This window comes from Labeo rohita, chromosome 20 (genome assembly GCF_022985175.1).
Source record: "Labeo rohita strain BAU-BD-2019 chromosome 20, IGBB_LRoh.1.0, whole genome shotgun sequence".
NCBI classification, from domain to species: Eukaryota; Metazoa; Chordata; class Actinopteri; order Cypriniformes; family Cyprinidae; genus Labeo; species Labeo rohita.
This window is the reverse complement of record NC_066888.1, coordinates 33,160,724-33,179,625: the sequence shown is the minus strand read 5'-3', so window position 1 is coordinate 33,179,625 and position 18,902 is coordinate 33,160,724. Positions and strand designations below refer to the sequence as shown.

The 18,902-nt window shown below is 31.6% G+C and overlaps 1 protein-coding gene across 1 annotated transcript in view; it reads right to left on the bottom strand.

Annotated features, from left to right (window-relative positions):
* The window catches only part of LOC127183328 (MAM domain-containing glycosylphosphatidylinositol anchor protein 2), a 274,658-nt gene that overhangs the window by 116,824 nt on the left and 138,932 nt on the right, over positions 1-18,902 (bottom strand). The window contains exon 4 of the mRNA XM_051139299.1: positions 18,876-18,902. This exon is cut by the window's right edge and continues 113 nt beyond it. Within this exon, the coding sequence (XP_050995256.1) occupies positions 18,876-18,902 (27 nt within the window). The remainder of the gene's footprint in view (positions 1-18,875) is intronic.

Below are 18,902 nucleotides of genomic sequence, written 5' to 3'. Positions count from 1 at the left end.
ACTAGTGAATAGAAAATATCCACTACTTTAGTAGTGTACTTTATCTATTTGCGCCTATAGATTTCAATTCCAATACATATCTTTAAATGTTTTTCCTCCACTTCAGCAGCACTTACATACACCAAAACTTACAGCTTTATTCCTCTCTATATTCTGAAGTTTTTTACTGAGGGGTTTGCTTATATATCATTCGCTTGGTATATATTTAACATTTTAATTAAAAAACATGGTTAAAATGCATTTTACCTGTCTCTTGGTGGTATTTTCTGATTTATGGTGTGATGAAAAGACAAATCAAAAATCACCTCTGGAAAAACCCTTAACTCTACTATGCCAACAAAATAAAACAAGAACTTTGAACCAGTGTTTAGATTTCTGTTCTATAAATGTAATGCAAATTAGTGCATATTTCATTAGATAATGCATTATTTGTGTATTTAAACATAACATTTCAGAAAATTTGTGATACAAAACAACTGTCTTAACGTACAGTGATTAAAGAACTGGGGAAAGTGTTTAGATTTCTGTTAGGTAAAATTTGTACCCTATTCTCCTGCAGTGTCTTGCTATTTTGTGCATCTCTTTATACAACTCGACAGCGTGACTATAAACCACCCACACAAGACGTACCGTCAGCCTGAGCATCAAAACTCTGCAAGTCAAAGCTTGTTAGTCTGCAGAAATCTGGAACGCAGGTCTGAAATAAATGCGAATGCACCAATAAGCACCGAGACTCAAAACTGCAGCGACCCGACCTTGAAAACAATGAATCACGCTGTGAACTAAACTCACTGGTTACACTTTAGATGCTTTTTGCTTTAGTCACAAATGTGTCTACAACTCAATTAATGATCAAAAGCAACAACTTGTGCTAGCACAAACGAGATTTGTGAGAAACTTATTAACCAAATGTCTTGGTTCCAGTGTTTTTTTAAATGCAGCCAGCTCTCGATCCTCAACTCAACACGTCTGGCATTTTCAGTTGAAGTCGCATCTTTCTACAGCCGTGTGTGTGAAGATGCTGTGTGGCACTATGTCACAGTCACTCGTTTGTCAAACAAATGCCAGCGCGAGTCCTCTGGGAGCCCCTCCTTGCCATTTCGTCTTGACAATGCCACTGTCAATTTAGCTAGCGTGTTAAGACGCCGCGTGTTCTGCAGAGTCAAGCGGAGTGACAAGGTGATACCACACGCTGCCGTTCGCTTTATTTCACAAACGCGTCCCAGTCGACATGGAGATTAACCGTCGTGTTCCTGTAGAACCGAGGGGAGGATCTGATGAGAATTGAGCGTCCCAGTCATGGGATCTTGGGAAAGTTGGGACAAGGGGAGGGAGGGTCTGTTTTTGTCAGTCTGCGCGATTCAGGCCGCCCAACTCATTAGTCCCATAAATTTAACCTCAGGAAAAAACGATGCTTTTTGTTTATAGGCGCTGTTTAAATTACAACAAAGCACTGAAACACTGACTCCAATTCACAACTCAAGCATCAGATATCTTACTCCATAAAATCAATAACTGATCTTGGTTTGGAACACTAAACTGAAGACAAGCAGTTATGGGGGCAATAAGATCATCCTAATGTGAACTGATACACAATATTTCAGACTGTTTTAGCCTCGAGCCAAATAATAAATACTGACATTATAGCAGCAGATTCAGATTTATGATACTTATGTTCTAAAAGAATGAGGTTTACAGCCCCTGAAATGGATATTTCAGCATATTAGATGTCAGACGAACCAACACCATCACATAAACATATAGCAGATTACAAGGGTATATCGACTTTTATTTTATTTTATTTTATTTTATTTTATTTTATTTTATTTTATTTTATTTTTATTGTTATTATTATTATTATTATTATTATTTCCACAAGACTGTACATAGGTCAAGCAGTCTGCAGAATTTTTATTTTATTTTATTATTTTATTTATTATTATTTTATTTTATATCCACATTATCGTACATAGGTCAAGCAGTCTGCAGCATTTTTTGTTTTGTTTTGTTTTTTGTTTGTGTTTTATTTTGTTTTATATCCACAAGGCTGCACATAGGTCAAGCAGTCTGCAGAATATTTTATTTTATTTTATTTTTTTATTTTATACCCACATTACCGTACATAGGTCAAGTAGTCTGCAGAAAATTTTATTTTATTTTATATCCAAATGTACATACATAGGTCAAGCAGTCTGCATATTTTATTTTATTTTATTATTATTATTATTATTATTATTTCCACAAGACTGTACATAGGTCAAGCAGTCTGCAGAATTTTTATTTTATTTTATTATTTGATTTATTATTATTTTATTTTATATCCACATTACCGCACATAGGTCAAGCAGTCTGCAGAATATTTATTTTATTTTATTTTATTTTATTTTATTTTATTTTATTTTATTTTATTTTATATCCAAATGTACATACATAGGTCAAGCAGTCTGCAGAAAATTTTATTTTATTTTATTTTATTTTATTTTATTTAATATCCAACTAAACATACATAGGTCAAGCAGTCTGCACATTTTATTTTGTTTTATTTTGTTTTATGCCAGATTCAGGCCATTTTTAACACTGATGACAGTATTTCTTAATTTGAACTAGTTTTTCTACTTTACAAAAATGTACAATCATTTCATTTCTGAAGGATCATGTGACACTGAAGACTGGAGTAATGATGCTGAAAATTCAGCTTTGAAATCACAGGAATAAATTACATTTTCACAGATATTCACATAGAAAACAGCTGTTTTAAATTGTAATAATATTTCAAAATTGTTCTGTATTTTTAATCAAATAAACACAGCCTTGGTGAGAAGAAAAGTCTTCTTACAAACAGACATGGTATACTTCATAAACACAAAATACAGCCACGTGAGAGTGTGTTTGAGTATTTAACACAACGTTGTGTTTCTGTGTGAAAGTTGGAGCCGGAGAGGACAGACAGACTCTAAATCCGCACTGTCTGTGTTTGTGATTAATCTGACAGTCATTTCAAACTGAGGTGTCGTCATGAATATGAATCGAGTCGGCCGTGATCTCTGTGAGAAGATTCAACAAAGACGAGTGTCTGCCGGAAACCCCGCCACAGAAACACCAACAACATAAAACCCTGCTTGTATTTCTAAAATATACAGGTGCTCCTCAAACTGCTGAGAGAACAGGCCTTCAAAACACAAAGATTCAAGGTAAAGGAAAAATCTCACTCATAAGAGACTGTGGTGTTTAATACGTTCATCGGTTTGTCCCTTCATCCCCATTAAAACACACCAAGAGTTTCTGTCCTGCAGCGTCAGCAGATTCAGCATCCTCATATATTCACATTTATACGGGAGCTTTCGGTTTCTGACGCTTCACTGCATCAATATAAACTACATTGCTGGTGTGCAGTTAAAGCTGAATCATGTCATTTTGACTCCAAACAGAATTGTAGAAATAATGGCCATTTTAAAACATACTTCCATTCACTTCTACAAACAGTAAAATATAAATAATAAGTACAAAAGTGCATCTCCTGTTGTCTCTCACATCAAAATCCAGCTACATATTTGTTTAGAGCTGTTGTAAACGGTGCTTGATCTGTGCAGATTTCTCTCCTGATTCAGACCAGATCACTTTTTCACTGGAGGAAGCGTTATTATTCATTATGGACTCGTATTTTAGTTAAAAAAAATCTTAAAGATGGATTTGTGTCAGCTTTTGCCTTCTCAAGATGTTAACTGATGTTTTTATCAGCTGTTTGGACTCTCATTCTGATGGCACCCATGCGCATCCATTGATGAGCAAGTGATGGAATTACACATTTCTTTGCTATAAATTGTCATCTTTTCAGTTCATTAGTGCTACAAGATTAGAATGAGTTTGTTTCTTCATCACATTTGGAGAAATGTAACATTCCATCACTGTCTCACCAATGGATGTGAATGGGTGCCGTCAGAACGAGAGTCCAAACATCTGATAAAAGCATCACAATAATCCACAAGTAATCCACACCACTCCAGTCCATCAGTTCACATCTTGAGAAGACAAAAGATGAAAGAAATCCATCAAGATGTTTTTAAATCCATAATAACACTTCCTCCAGTGAAAAAGTGGTCTGGCCTGAATCAGGAGAGAAATCTGAGCAGATAAAGCACAATTTACAAGCCAAAACAGCTCTAAACTAATATGTGGCTGGATTTTGATGTGAGAGACAACAGGAGATTATGACGTTATTATGGATTAAAGACTCGTATTGTAGTTAAAAATGTCTTAATGTTGTATTTGTTTCATCTTTTGTCTTCTCAAGATGTGAACTGATGGACTGGAGTGGTGTGGATTACTTGTGGATTATTGTGATGTTTTTATCAGCTGTTTGGACTCTCATTTTGATGGTACCCATTCGCATTCATTGTTGAGCAAGCGATGGAATCACACATTTCTTTGCTATTTAATGTCATCTTTTCAGATCATGAGTGATACAGGATGAGTTTGTTTCTTCATCACATTTGAAGAAATGTAACATTCCATCACTTACTCATAGATGAATGTGAATGGGTGCCGTCAGAATATAGAGTCCAAACAAATGATAAAAACATCACAATAATCCACAAGTAATCCACACCACTCCAGTCCATCAGTTCACATCTTGAGAAGACAAAAGCTGAAACAAATCCATCATTAAGATGTTTTTAACTAAAATACATTGAGTCCATAATCCATTATGACGCTTCCTCCAGTGAAAAAGTCCATCTCCTGTTGTCTCTCACATCAAAGTCCAGCCACATATTTGTTTAGAGCTGTTTTGGCTTGTAAACAGTGCTTGATCTGTACAGATTTCTCTCCTGATTCAGACCAGACCACTTTTTCACTGGAGGAAGTGTTATTATGGATTATGAACTCAATACATTTGAGTTAAAAATGTCTTAATGTTGTATTTGTTTCATCTTTTGTCTTCTCAAGATGTGAACTGATGGACTGGAGTGGTGTGGATTACTTGTGGATTATTGTGATGTTTTTATCAGCTGTTTGGACTCTATATTCTGACGGCACCCATTCACATCCATTGGTGAGCAAGTGATGGAATGATGCCTTTGTATAAACCCGATGAAGATCCTGAGGGGACCTGATGGCCTGAACGTGAGCACATATAGAGCAAATGTTCATTTTTGGATGAACTATTCCTTTAAATTGAAGATTTTATGGTGTCTAAGCTGTTTTTTAAGAGAATGATCAGTGTCTGGGGGGAATGGAGGGTCCTGACAGAGTGAAATAGATGCTCGTTCCACCCGAGGCTCTAATTGAGATGCCGTTTGCGATCGTCATGATTCTGCCAATGTATGCCGACGCACGCATGGAGAGTAAATCTGTCTTGTGACCTGCTGAAATGACTGCTCTCCAAACGCCACACTTTGCCTCCTAATTGCTTGTTTGCTTTTTTTGCATTGAAACAGACGCTGAAAGTGGTTTAAGGCCACCGGCGAACAGACATCAGACTGCTGCGGTCAGACTCACCACCACATCAATACTCTCTAATATCACAGCGTCACACAGATGTGTGTGTATACACTGAAACATTTACTGCGAGTTCATATGAAAATATGTAAAACATAAAACCGCAGCGTAGGAATATGTGATCGGAATGAGAACATGAGAAAACTGGCCAGAGCTGCAGAATATCAAGAAACCAGAACTGACTTTCATCACAGCATGAATCTGATGAAAATGGCCTGAACATGGAATGCATAAATAAATAAAAAAACAGAAGGAAAAAAGACATACTATGAGGGTCACAGTAGGAAGAATTTAGCAGTTTTTGTTTGTTTGTTTTTAAATTATGAAATAATGTACATCACGTATTTTCACTTGAGTCTGGCTTACATTACAAAAATAAATTATTTTTTTATAAAAAAATAAATAAAATAAAATAATCCGTTCTCCAAACTCCAAAATGCAGGGTTGTGTGGGTGGGTAAATAAATAAATAAACAAATAAATAGATAAATTTCTTTAACATTTTGATAAAAAATAAAATAAAATAAATAAAAATATAAAAATAAACAAAAACAATCCATCCATTCCCCAAACTCTAAAATGCAGGGAATTAATTAATTAATTAATTAATATTTTGATGTAAAACTAAACTAAAATAAAATAAAATAAAAATAAATAAAATAAATAATCCATCCATTCTCCAAACTCCAAAATGCGGGGTTGTGTGAGTAAATGAATGAATGAATGAATGAATGAATGAATGAATTAATTAATTAATTAATGAATGATTTTATTTATTTATGTTTGTTTAACATTTTGATGAAAAATAAAATAAAATAAATAAAAATAAATCTATAAAAATAAAAATATAAAAAAATAAACAAAAATAATCCATCTATTCTCCAAACTCCAAAATGCAGGGTTGTATAAATAAATAAATAAATAAAATTGCTTAATATTTTGATGTAAAATTAAAATAAAATAAAAATAAATAAAAATAAATGAAATAAATAATCCATCCATTCTCCAAACTCCAAAATGCAGGGTTGTATAAATAAATAAATAAATAAATTGCTTAATATTTTGATGTAAAATTAAAATAAAATAAAAATAAATAAAATAAATAATCCATCCATTCTCCAAACTCCAAAATGCAGGGTTGTATAAATAAATAAATAAATAAAATTTCTTAATATTTTGATGTAAAATTAAAATAAAATAGAATAAAAATAAAAAAAATAAAATAAAATAAATAATTCATCTATTCTCCAAACTCCAAAATGCAGGGTTGTGTGGGTAAATGAATGAATGAATGAATGATTTTATTTATTTATTTATGTTTGTTTAACATTTTGATGAAAAGTAAAATAAAATAAATAAAAATAAATCTATAAAAATAAAAATATATATTAAAAAAATAAACAAAAATAATCCATCTATTCTCCAAACTCCAAAATGCAGGGTTGTATAAATAAATAAATAAATAAATAAATAAATAAATAAATAAATAAATAAATAAAATTGCTTAATATTTTGATGTAAAAATAAAATAAAATAAAAATATATGCAGACTGCTTGGTCATGTGGATATAAATAAAATAAAATAAAATAAAATAATTTAATTGTGTATTTGACCAATTTTTCCAAACTACTTAAAGAGGCAGTTCACCTTAAAATCTCCTTTCTGCCATCATTTACTTGCCCTCATGTCATTCAAACCTGCATGACTTTCTCTTTTCTGTGAAACATTTAAAAAAAAAAAAAAAAAAAAAAAAAAAAAGCTCACGCTGCTCTTCTTCATATGATGGAAGAGAACAGAAGCTACTGAGCTTCAAAATGACTAAATGTCATGAAAGCAGCACATATGACACAAGCTTTGTGAAACAGACTAAATTTGCTTTTGCATTCGTTTTATAAAAGACTCCCTGATCTGAATGTCCTGATGTCAAACCTCTGTTTCTCCACTGAAGAGAGGAAATCAGACGGGTTTCAGATGAGTAAATGATGACAGAATGATCCTGTTCAGGTGAATTATCACTTTAGTTCTGACACATTCACAGAGCTGATACTCATTGTCACTCCTGAAAGGGAAACGTGACACTTTTTAATTCACATTAACACACTGTAATGAGCACTAAAACTACACCACTATGTGCTGAAAAACAGATTCTTATGGGTTCTAATGATATAAAGAATTCAAGTTTTGAATATATTCCTAGTTAATCCATGGTAACAACAAATTAACCATGGTTTTGCTACACTAGTTAGTACACTTTTACTATGATAAACCATTTTCTTAAGGAATTTGTATTTGTGTATTCATTCTTTTTTTTTATTTTCTTTGTTTTGTTTTTATAACTGTACTGTTTCACTAAAAAAAAAAAAAAAAAAAAAAAACCCCAGAAAATTAGAACAAGAAGAAGGAAAAGATCCGCAGTACAAGTGCCGATCCGATCAAAAGATCTGAATCAAATGATTTGCGATCCGCGCTCCGAGGAACCGATCAGAATAATGATTCGCAAACCATCATGCCAGATCGGGACTTTGGATCGCGAATCGTTCAGTTCGCGAAATGATTCGAGAACCCGCTTCGATGTTCCGATCCTGTGAGATTGTAACAATCCTGACCTCCTGTGCCCTTCTCATACTAACCTGAAAAGTAGACATGACATAAGTCTAGCCTAGAGACTCATAGGACATGATGTACTGTTGTTTCCTAAAGGGCGTGATGTTTGATTTCACTTCTTCATATTTACCATATAAAATGTTGGTGTCTTCCTTTAATAAATGCCTTTGAGTGAATTACACCTTTTTGTGTGTGGTTATCTCAATGGTCCAGGATCCTGACTCTGTGCTCCATCGCTCAACTAAAATCGAATCTCGGCAGTTAATCAAGTTAGATATTAAATTCTAACAGATCCAAATCAAATGATTCGCGAACCCACTATTAAAAGTTCTGAACTGAATCAAATGATTCGCGATCCGCGCTCCGAAGATTTGGACTTTGGATTGTGGATCGCGAATCATATAGTTCGCGAATTGATTCGCGAACCCGCTCTGAACCAAATGACTCGCGAACTCGCTCCGAAATTCTCCTCTAAAATCAAATGATTCGCGATACACACTTCACAGTCCAGTTTTGAATCAAACGATTCACGATCCGCGCTCCAAAATTGCGATCTTGATTCGTGAATCGTTATTCGGTTTGAAGCGCAGATCGTAAATCAGTTGATTCAGATCTGAACTTCAGTGCGGGTTCGCGAATCATTTGATCTGAAACGATTCGCGAACCATCATTTCAGATCTGGACTTTCGATTGTGGATCGCGAATCATTTAGTTAGCGAATTGATTCGCGAACCCGCTCTGAACCAAATGACTCGCCAACTCGCTCCAAAATTCTCATCTAAAATCAAATGATTCGCATTACGCACTTTGGAGCGCGGATCGTGAATCGTTTGATTCAAAACTGGACTGTGCGTGAATCGTTATTCAGTTTGAAGCGCAGATCGTGAATCAATTAATTCAGATCTGAACTTCAGTGCGGATTCGCGAATCATTTGATCTAAATTCGCGAAGCATAATTTCAGATCTGGACTTTGGATTGTGGATCGCGAATCATTTAGTTTCCGAATTGACCAGATCTGAACCAAACGACTCGCGAACTCGCTCCGAAGTTCTCATCTAAAATCAAATGATTCGCGATACCTGTTTTAAAGTCAAGTTTTGAATCGATTCGCGATCTGAATGGAGTGCTTGAAAACAGTGAATCGTCTTGCAAAGGCTCAAGTGATTCGGAGTTTTGAAAAGCTGGGTTTCACACACCACTACGTGCTTTTTAAAAATCACTACAAGCGATCAAAGGCACGAGTTTGAATCAATCGGAGCGGCTCCTGCGTAAATGACTCGCTCAATTGAATCGGTTCATCTGTTCCTCCGCTTTTCGCGTCTTCAGTCATGTTTACACTACAACTGGCTTAGCTCACTAGTTTAGCAGCTCAAAATACATGTTAGATGGAAACATTGTTCATTATGATGGAGTTTGTAGCTTAATTCACTAGATTTGAAATAGTTTGAGCTGCAGTTCAATAGGAATCAGTTGAAAACATCCAGTCATTTCATAGCACTGAAATCATTAATCAGTTTATATAGTGATAAATATTTGAGAATTGATGGTTGTATGTGATTGTATTAGTCTACAGCCGCTGGTGAACGGTGGCGTAATCGGAGCAATTCGGGACAAATGGAGGATTATGAACACTAATGCCAACATGACACGAGGTTATTAATGGCGGATTCCCTTACTGAACTCATCCAAACGACTCTCAGGTCGATTCACTCCTGACTGTTTCACGTTAATCAATTACTGAATATTTACTCGTTGTATAATCAGGTTTTGCTCCGTTCTGGTGAAGACCATCAATAACACTGTTCATGATCCAATCAGTTTCTCTTGGATAATGTTTTCCTCATTTATTTTTCAGAAATGTGTCACTTTGGAAGTGAATTGGTTTGATTCACATTGACTAAGATGAATTAAACATTATAAATGGCAAATGCATGTGCATTATATTACTGTCATTAAAACTGATTTTCCTATACTCAGCACACATTTGGTGAGAAAAAACTTTGATTTACAGATAGAAAAACAGATATTAAAGCCATTAATACAAAAATGAGTCCATAAATGAATAAATCTTATTAATTCTGCAGTGTTATTAGTAACTAAAACTAAATATTAATTGCTTTAGCAATAACTAAAAATAAGTTTAGGATAAAATACTTACTAAATATAAAAATATAAAGGAATTCCTAACAAACAAACAAACAAACACACACACACACACAGTCATTTTAACTGTATTTTTTTACTCTTAAGTATTTAGTAATAAATAGTGCTGGAAATATTAAAATATATGAAATATTAAAATAGAAATATTTAAATATGTACATAAAATATTACAAATGTCTAATTATCTAATTTAATAGTAATCAGTAATTTTAACAGGGTTTTTTACTTTTAATTACTTAATTAATAAATAGTGCTGGGCAATGATTAATTGTGATTAACTGCATCCAAAATAAAAGTTTTTGTTTATATTTATTATTTATTTATTTTATTTATATATTTATTTATATGTGTGTGTGTGTGTGTATATGTATATATGTATATATGTATATATATATATATATAAATAAAATAATAAATAAATATCTTCTATATATATATTTTTCCCCTAGACTTCTACAATTTTTGTAATATAAAAAAATCAGAGACAAAAGACACATTTTTGCTTCATATTTTCTATATTTTAGTAGAATTATTTTATAGAAAATTCTTAAAACAATCTAAAATTCAAATGAAAATTCTAAATATAAAAATATAAAAAATATTAAATACTACAATAGTAAATTGTATTTCACCATTTTTTTCCTAGAACTCGACTTCTACAACTAAACTGTTGCAATGTTAAAAAAAAACAATAAAATACACACACATGCATTGATATATTTAATAAAAATCTATTATGTTTATTAATTAAATCTATTTATATATAATATAAATTATATGAATAGAAATATATATATGTAAATGCATGTATGGATATATATATATATATAAATATATATCCTTTTTTCCCTAGACTTCTACAACTTTTCCAATGTTATTATTATTAAATTCAAATGAAAATTGAAAATATAAAAAATAAACATATTAAATACTACAATAGTAAAACATATTTTATTATTTTTTCCTAGAACTCGACTTCTACAACTGAACTGTTGCAATGTAAAATAAATAAGTAAATAAATACACACACATGCATGTATATTTTTAAGAAAAATATATTGTTTATTAATTAAATCTATTTATATAAAATATAAATTATATGAATATAAACACATACATGTAAATGTATGTAAATATTTTCAAAATATATACTATGTGTGTATACATAATAAATATACACAATACACACACATATATTACGTACACAAAAACTTTTATTTTGGATGCAATTAATCATTGCCCAGCACTAGTCCTAAGTAATAATTATATTAAGAATGAAGTATATGTAAAAGAAAGGTGTAAAATAAACTTTTTGCTTATAACTAGAATTTCAGTGCATATTAATATTTATTTATGGACCAAAACGTCTCAGTCGAGAATCTCCTGTAGTTGAGATGCGGCGTGGCTCTGGACCGGATCAGACGTCTTCCATCTTAATGATCTGATTTCAAAGGAGACTCCAGGAGTCTTTGATCTGCCCTCGTTCTCGGTTTCATATTTTAATGAAGCGTCGGAGTGTCGCACGCATGAGATGAATCGCGCTAATTCAACAGGCTTCGCCGTTTCATCTGAAATATGGGGATCAATAGCTGCCGCGTGTGACCGTCCCGCCACAGATTAACGGGCTGTACGTTGATCAAAGGGGAATTAAATATTAATTAGGGTGAATGGGCAGAGTCAATCCCCACGACACCCGCAAATCACATTACATTTATCCAGTTCGGCAGATCCAGCTGCAAAACAAGACGCCGCCGCCTCTAAATGAAGTACAGCGCAAAATTATAAATATTTGAGCGAGAGAGAATTCTATAAAACGTCACGCTGGAGAAACGAATGCTGCTCACAAATCACCAGAATTACTCGACAAAACAGAACAAAATCTTTTCTTTAACTTGGCTGTTGCTGTTAATGTCATAAATAAAAACAATCAACACGGCAGAGGCAGATCTGGATATTTTGCTTGATATTTTCTATATTTTTAGTATAATTATTATATAGAAAATTCTAAAATTAAAACTGCAAATATAGAAAATAAAAATATTAAATAATACTACAGAAGAACTTGACTTCTACAACTTAACTGTTGCAATGTAAAATAAATAAATTAAAAAAGTAAAAATAAAATAAAATAAATAATATTGCTTAGTATTTTTTATATTTAAGTAGAATTATTTTATAGTAAATTATTAAAATTTAATCTAAAATTAAAATGAAATAGCAAATAACAGTAAAATAGTAAAAAATAGTAAAATATATTTGACCATTTTTCCCTAGAACTCAACTTCTACAACAACTGTTGCAATGTTAAAAATAAATAAATAAATAAAAATCACAGACCTACACATTTTTGCTTCATATTTTCTATATTTTAGTAGAATTATTTTATAGAAAATTATTAAAACTTAATCTAAAATTATAATGAAAATTGCAAATATAAAAAAATAAAAATATTAAATAATACTACAATTGTAAAATATATTTTACCATTATGTTCCTACAGCTCAACTTATACAACTGATCTGCTGCAACGTAAAAAAAAAAAAAAAATAGTCAGAGAGCAACAAATGTTTGCTTCATTTTTTTTATATTTCAGTATACTTGTTTTATAAAAATTATTAAAACTTAATCTAAAATTATAATGAAAATTGCAAATATAAAAAATAAAAATATTAAATAATATTACAATTGTAAAATATATTTTACCATTTTTCCCCTAGAACTTGACTTATACAACTTAACTGTTGCAATGTTACAAATAAATAAATAAATTAATTAATTAATTAATAAAAAAAAAACCAGACCTACAATTTTTTGCTTCATGTTTTCATTCTATTTTAACAGAATTATTTTATAGAAAATTATTAAAACAATCTAAAATTAAAGTTTTGCTGTTAATGTCATAAATAAAAACAATTAACATGGCAGAGGCAGATACTGATATTTTGTTTGATATTTTCTATATTTTCATAGAATTAATTTATAGAAAATTATTAAAAATGTATTTAAAATTAAAATAAAATTTGCAAATACAAAAAAAATTGAAATATTAAATAATACTGTAATAGTGAAATATAATTTACCAGAAATTTATAATTTATACAAAAGTATTAACTTAAAATTAAAATGAAAATTGCAAATATGAAAAAAATTAAATAATACTACAATAATAAAATAGAATTTACCATTTTTTCCCTAGAACTCGACTTAAAAATATATAATAATAAATAAATATATAATAATAATAATATAAAATTCAAAGACCTACACATTTTTGCTTCATATTTCTATATTTCTGTATGTGTACACTGATTTTCAAGAAACCCCAGCTGATTTAGTTTTATAGCATGTGCATTACTGTGTTTTCAAGGAACTTTTGCTATATTAAACCAGATGAAGCACCTAAACTTTCAATGAAAACAGCTGTTAAAGCTGTTAATGTGGACAGTCAGTCAATTTTATAGGTAACTAAAACTACACAATAGAAATTAAAAAAAAAGTAAATAAAGTGTTTTGCTAATTTAAATATAGCTGAAATTATTCAAATGAGATGTCAAATTTCAAATTTTTTGCAATGTTAAAAAATGTCAAATATAAAATAATAATAATAATAACAAATAAATAAAAATGCGTAAAATGCAATCAAAACTGAAAATAGAAAAATAAATAAATATATTTTATTACATGTATTTTTTAGAAGTTTAAAAACAGTTTTGTAGAACTCTGACCTACACTGACCTATATTTTTATATTTTCTATATTTTAGTATAATTATCTTGATCTTAAAAAAAAAGAGTTTTGACCTCTGAAACACTTTCTGGTTGACGAGCAGCAGTTCAGCACATGATGACAGATGTTTGTCATTTCATGTTTTAAATCTCTAATATCCGCACGATATGATCATCATCATCGAGACTCTGAGTTGCTGCTTCTGTCACAGACGTCCAAACACTTCCTGTCCAGAACTCACAGCCACCAAAGCCAATCTCATCCCGCTCCTGGCGCTTTCTGAGCGATAAATAAAACCCGCTTGTTTGCTGCCAGGAACATAACAGTGTTTGTGTGTCTAAATACTGAATGAGCCGCTGAATCATAACACATCTCAGCGCTTTTATGATGCAGCATTTCACCCAGAGACGGACTGTGATCATCGCTGCGTATGCAATTGGAAAAACAAAGAGAATTCATTTGTCAATGGGCCAGAAGTTATATAATGGTGAAAAATAAGGTTTTTGGCTGTAAATAAATATTAATGGCCACTAAAATTCTCTAGCTCTCATCATAACAGTTTATATTAGACCTTGATGTATATTAAACTATTGAAAATACATGTATTTATAGCTGTTAGGATCACTGTGGCAAAATAAAACTTCATCAAATTAGTTAGTTTTTTTTTTTTTTTTTTTTGAACTGAACTTGCATGTTTTTGCATGTGTAGAAAAATATATTTATATGAATATTATATGATTTATAAGAAATTCATTATTCAAGAGCCCAAAATGCAAAATGCCCTTAAAATTCACTGACACTAATTACAATGCAATCAATAAATGCAACCAGTTTGTTTTAAAAAAAAAACACAAAAAAAACACAAAATGTTTTATTATTATTATTATTATTATTATTATTATTATTATTATTATTATTATTATTTTATTTTATTTATTTATTTTTTTTTTTTTTTTGCAAAAGCTGCAGCAAATTTACGTCTGCAATAATAATAATCACTCTGTGGAACTTTTAAAATAACTGCATTTTTAGTAGCATAAATAAATCAGTCTAAAAGTTGAGTCTCAACACCTGAAATACATCAATTATTGTTTCTTGAGTATGGCATACCTTACAATATATATCAATATCTAAAATAAAATAATGTATTATATTTATATAAAATAAAATAAAATAAAAAATAAATTTAAAATAAAATAAAATAAATAAATAAAATAAATTACATTAAAAATAAAATAAATTAAATTAAATTAAAATGTATTAAATTAAACTAAATTAAAAAGAAATGCATAATGCAAGAGTCCAAAATGGCAAATGGAATTTGGCCTTGATCTTCACTGACAATAGTTACTTAATAACATGCAACTGTTTTTTGTTTGTTTCTTTGTTTGTTTCTTTCTTTCTTTTTGCAAAATGTTGCATAAAAATTGCATTGCAATGTTTGCAAAAATCTGCAGCAAAATCAGTCCATTTAAACTGCAATAATAATCATAAAAAAGATCCTGGTGAGACTCATAATAGCATATGAAAACAAGTTTTATGTGTAACTGTCTACTGTCTGAACACCTGAATGCAGCAGTATATCATTTCTCCAGTATCCAACATCGCATCATATCTGTCAATTGAGCCAAAAAAAAAAAAAAAAAAAAAAAAAAAAAACCCTTCTGCTTGATCTGGCCTCTTCGAACTGATTTATTCTGGGTTAGCGATGTTTATCCGGTTGGTCGTGTGGTCAAACCCAGCTGGGAAATACTGTACGTGACGAGCAAACCCAGCGCAGACGAGCGGATGAACAGCACAAACGCACACATTCACATTCAGCTCACACCATCATATTCCCTCACGTCTAAACTCCAGAGAATTATGGAAGTATGGTGAACTTTAGTCACGTTCAGAGCCTGATTTCAGTGATCCATGATGATCAACGAATCATTGCAGTCGCTGAAAATACGTCACACTGAACAGATTCATGCTGAAAAAGCTGATAGTCTTCAAACATGCAATACAAAAAACAACTCCGAATCTACAAGCTTATTTCACACTATAACTTGTATTGAAGTGAAAGAGACTCATGATTGAATAGAGACACTACAGCATTTGTTGTTTACACTTACACAAAATGAACAGGATTTGAAAGCTGAAACTTTGTTTCCTATCTGAAATCACAAAAAACAAAGCTTTTTGTGATAATTGAATGGGAAAAGTTACAAATAATGTTTAGTGAAGGGAAAGCTGTGGACCTGGCAACCCTGACTTAAAGGGACAGTCCACTCAAAAAATGTTGTTGTTGTTGCAAACCTGTATGAGTTTCTTTCTTTTGCTGAACACAAAGATATTTTGACAATTATTAGTAACCAAACAGTGGACGGTAGCCATTGATTTCCTTAGTGTTTTGTTTAAGTTGATGGCTACTGTCACTGTTTGGTTAATATAATATCTTATTTTTGCCATACAGGTTTGTGAACAACTTGAGGGTGAATAAATGATTCCAGACTTGTCATTTTTGAAGCTACAAATAAAGTTTAGTGAAAGGAAAACTATGGAGCTGGCAACCCTGACTTAAAGGGACAGTTCACTTAAAAATGAAAATTTGTTGTTGTTGCAAACCTGTATGAGTTTGTTTCTTCTGCTGAACTCAAAGAAGATATTTTGACAAATATTAGTAACCAAACAGTTGACGGTAGCCATTAGCTATGTTGCCTTAGATTTCCTTAGTATTTTGTATATTTAAGTTGATGACTACTATTAACTGTTTGGTTAATCTAGCATCTTCTTTTGGCCAAACAGGTTTTGAACAACTTGAGGGTGAATAAATGATGCCAGACTTGTCTTTTTTTGGGAGAACTATCCCTTTAAATACCGGTGATTCATAATAATTGAATGGGAGAAGCTACTAATAATGTTTAGTGAAGAGAAAACTGTGGACCTGGCAACCCTGACTTAAAGAGACAGTTTAGTCAAAAATGAAAATTCTGTTGTTGTTGCAAACCTGTATGTTTTTCTTTCTTCTGCTAAACACAAAGAAGATATTTTGACAATTATTAGTAACCAAACAGTTGACGGTAGCCATTAGCTATGTTGCCTTAGATTTCCTTAGCATTTTGTGTATTTAAGTTGATGACTATTATTAACTGTTTGGTTAATCTAGCATCTTCTTTTGGCCAAACAGGTTTTGAGGGTAAACTTGAGGGTAAATAAATTATTCCAGACTTATCATTTTTGGGTGAACTTTCCCTTTAAATACTGGTGGTTCATAATAATTGGATGGGAAAAGCTACAAATAATGTTTAGTGAAGGGAAAACTGTGGGACTGGCAACCCTGACTTAAAGAGACAGTTTAGTCAAAAATGAAAATTCTGTTGTTGTTGCAAACCTGTATGTTTTTCTTTCTTCTGCTGAACACAAAGAAGATATTTTGACAATTATTAGTAACCAAACAGTTGACGGTAGCCATTGATTTCCTTAGTATTTCGTTTAAGTCGATGGCTACCATCAACTGTTTGGTTAATATAATATCTTATTTTTGCCATACTGGTTTTGAACAACTTGAGGGTGAATAAATGATGCCAGACTTGTCTTTTTTTGGGTAAACTATCCCTTTTTTTAACTAGTGGTGGTTCATACAGTCAACGCTATAACTTGTATTGAAGTGAAAGAGACTCATGATTGAATAGAGACACTACAGCATTTATTGTTTTCATTTTGTGACAAAATGAACAGGATTTGAAAGCTGGAACTTTGTTTCTCATCAGAAATCACAAAGAACACAGCTCTTTGTGACAATTGGATGGGAGAAGCTACAAATAAAGTATAGTGAAGGGAAAACTGGAACTGGCAACCCTGACTTAAAGGGACAGTCCACTCAAAAAATTTTGTTGTTGCAAACCTGTATGAGTTTCTTTCTTTTGCTGAACACAAAGATATTTTGACAATTATTAGTAACCAAACAGTTGACGGTAGCCATTGATTTCCTTAGTATTTTGTTTAAGTCGATGACTACTGTCACTGTTTGATTAATATAGCATCTTCCTTTTGCCATACAGTTTTTTGAACAACTTGAGGGTGAATAAATGATTCCAGACTTGTCTTTTTTTGGGTAAACTATCCCTTTTTTTAACTAGTGGTGGTTCATACAGTCAACCCTATAACTTGTATTGAAGTGAAAGAGACTCATGATTGAATAGAGACACTACAGCATTTGTTGTTTTCATTTTGTGACAAAATGAACAGGATTTGAAAGCTGGATCTTTGTTTCTCATCAGAAATCACAAAGAACACAGCTCTTTGTGACAATTGGATGGGAGAAGCTACAAATAAAGTTTAATGAAGGGAAAACCATGGACCTGGCAACCCTGACTTAAAGGGACAGTTCAGTCAAAAATGAAAATTCTGTTGTTGTTGCAAACGTGTATGAGTTTCTTTCTTCTGCTGAACACAAAGAAGATATTTTGACAATTATTAGTAACCAAACAGACGACAGTAGCCATTGACTTGGATAATATAATATTTTGTTTTTGCCATACAGGTTTTGAATAAATGATACCAGACGTGTCATTTTTACGTAAACTATTACCATTAAACTACTGGTAGTTCGTACTGTCAACCTGCGTTAACGGCATATATTTACGGTAGGAAACGTACAAAATATCTTCATGGTACATGATCTTAATATCCTAATGTCTTTTGTCATAAAAGAAAAATCGATCATTTTGTCCCACACAGTGTATTTTTGGCTATTGCTACAAATAGTGATAGTTAACACTGGTTTTGTGCTCCAGGGTCACGTTAAATGTTGATTATATGCCGACACATCGCTGAATCCCTATTGGTTCAGCTCATCGTGATGTTGAGGCTGTGATTGGTCAGTGATGGTGATCTCTCTCACCTGTGGCCGTGGATGTCCGGTGACGAG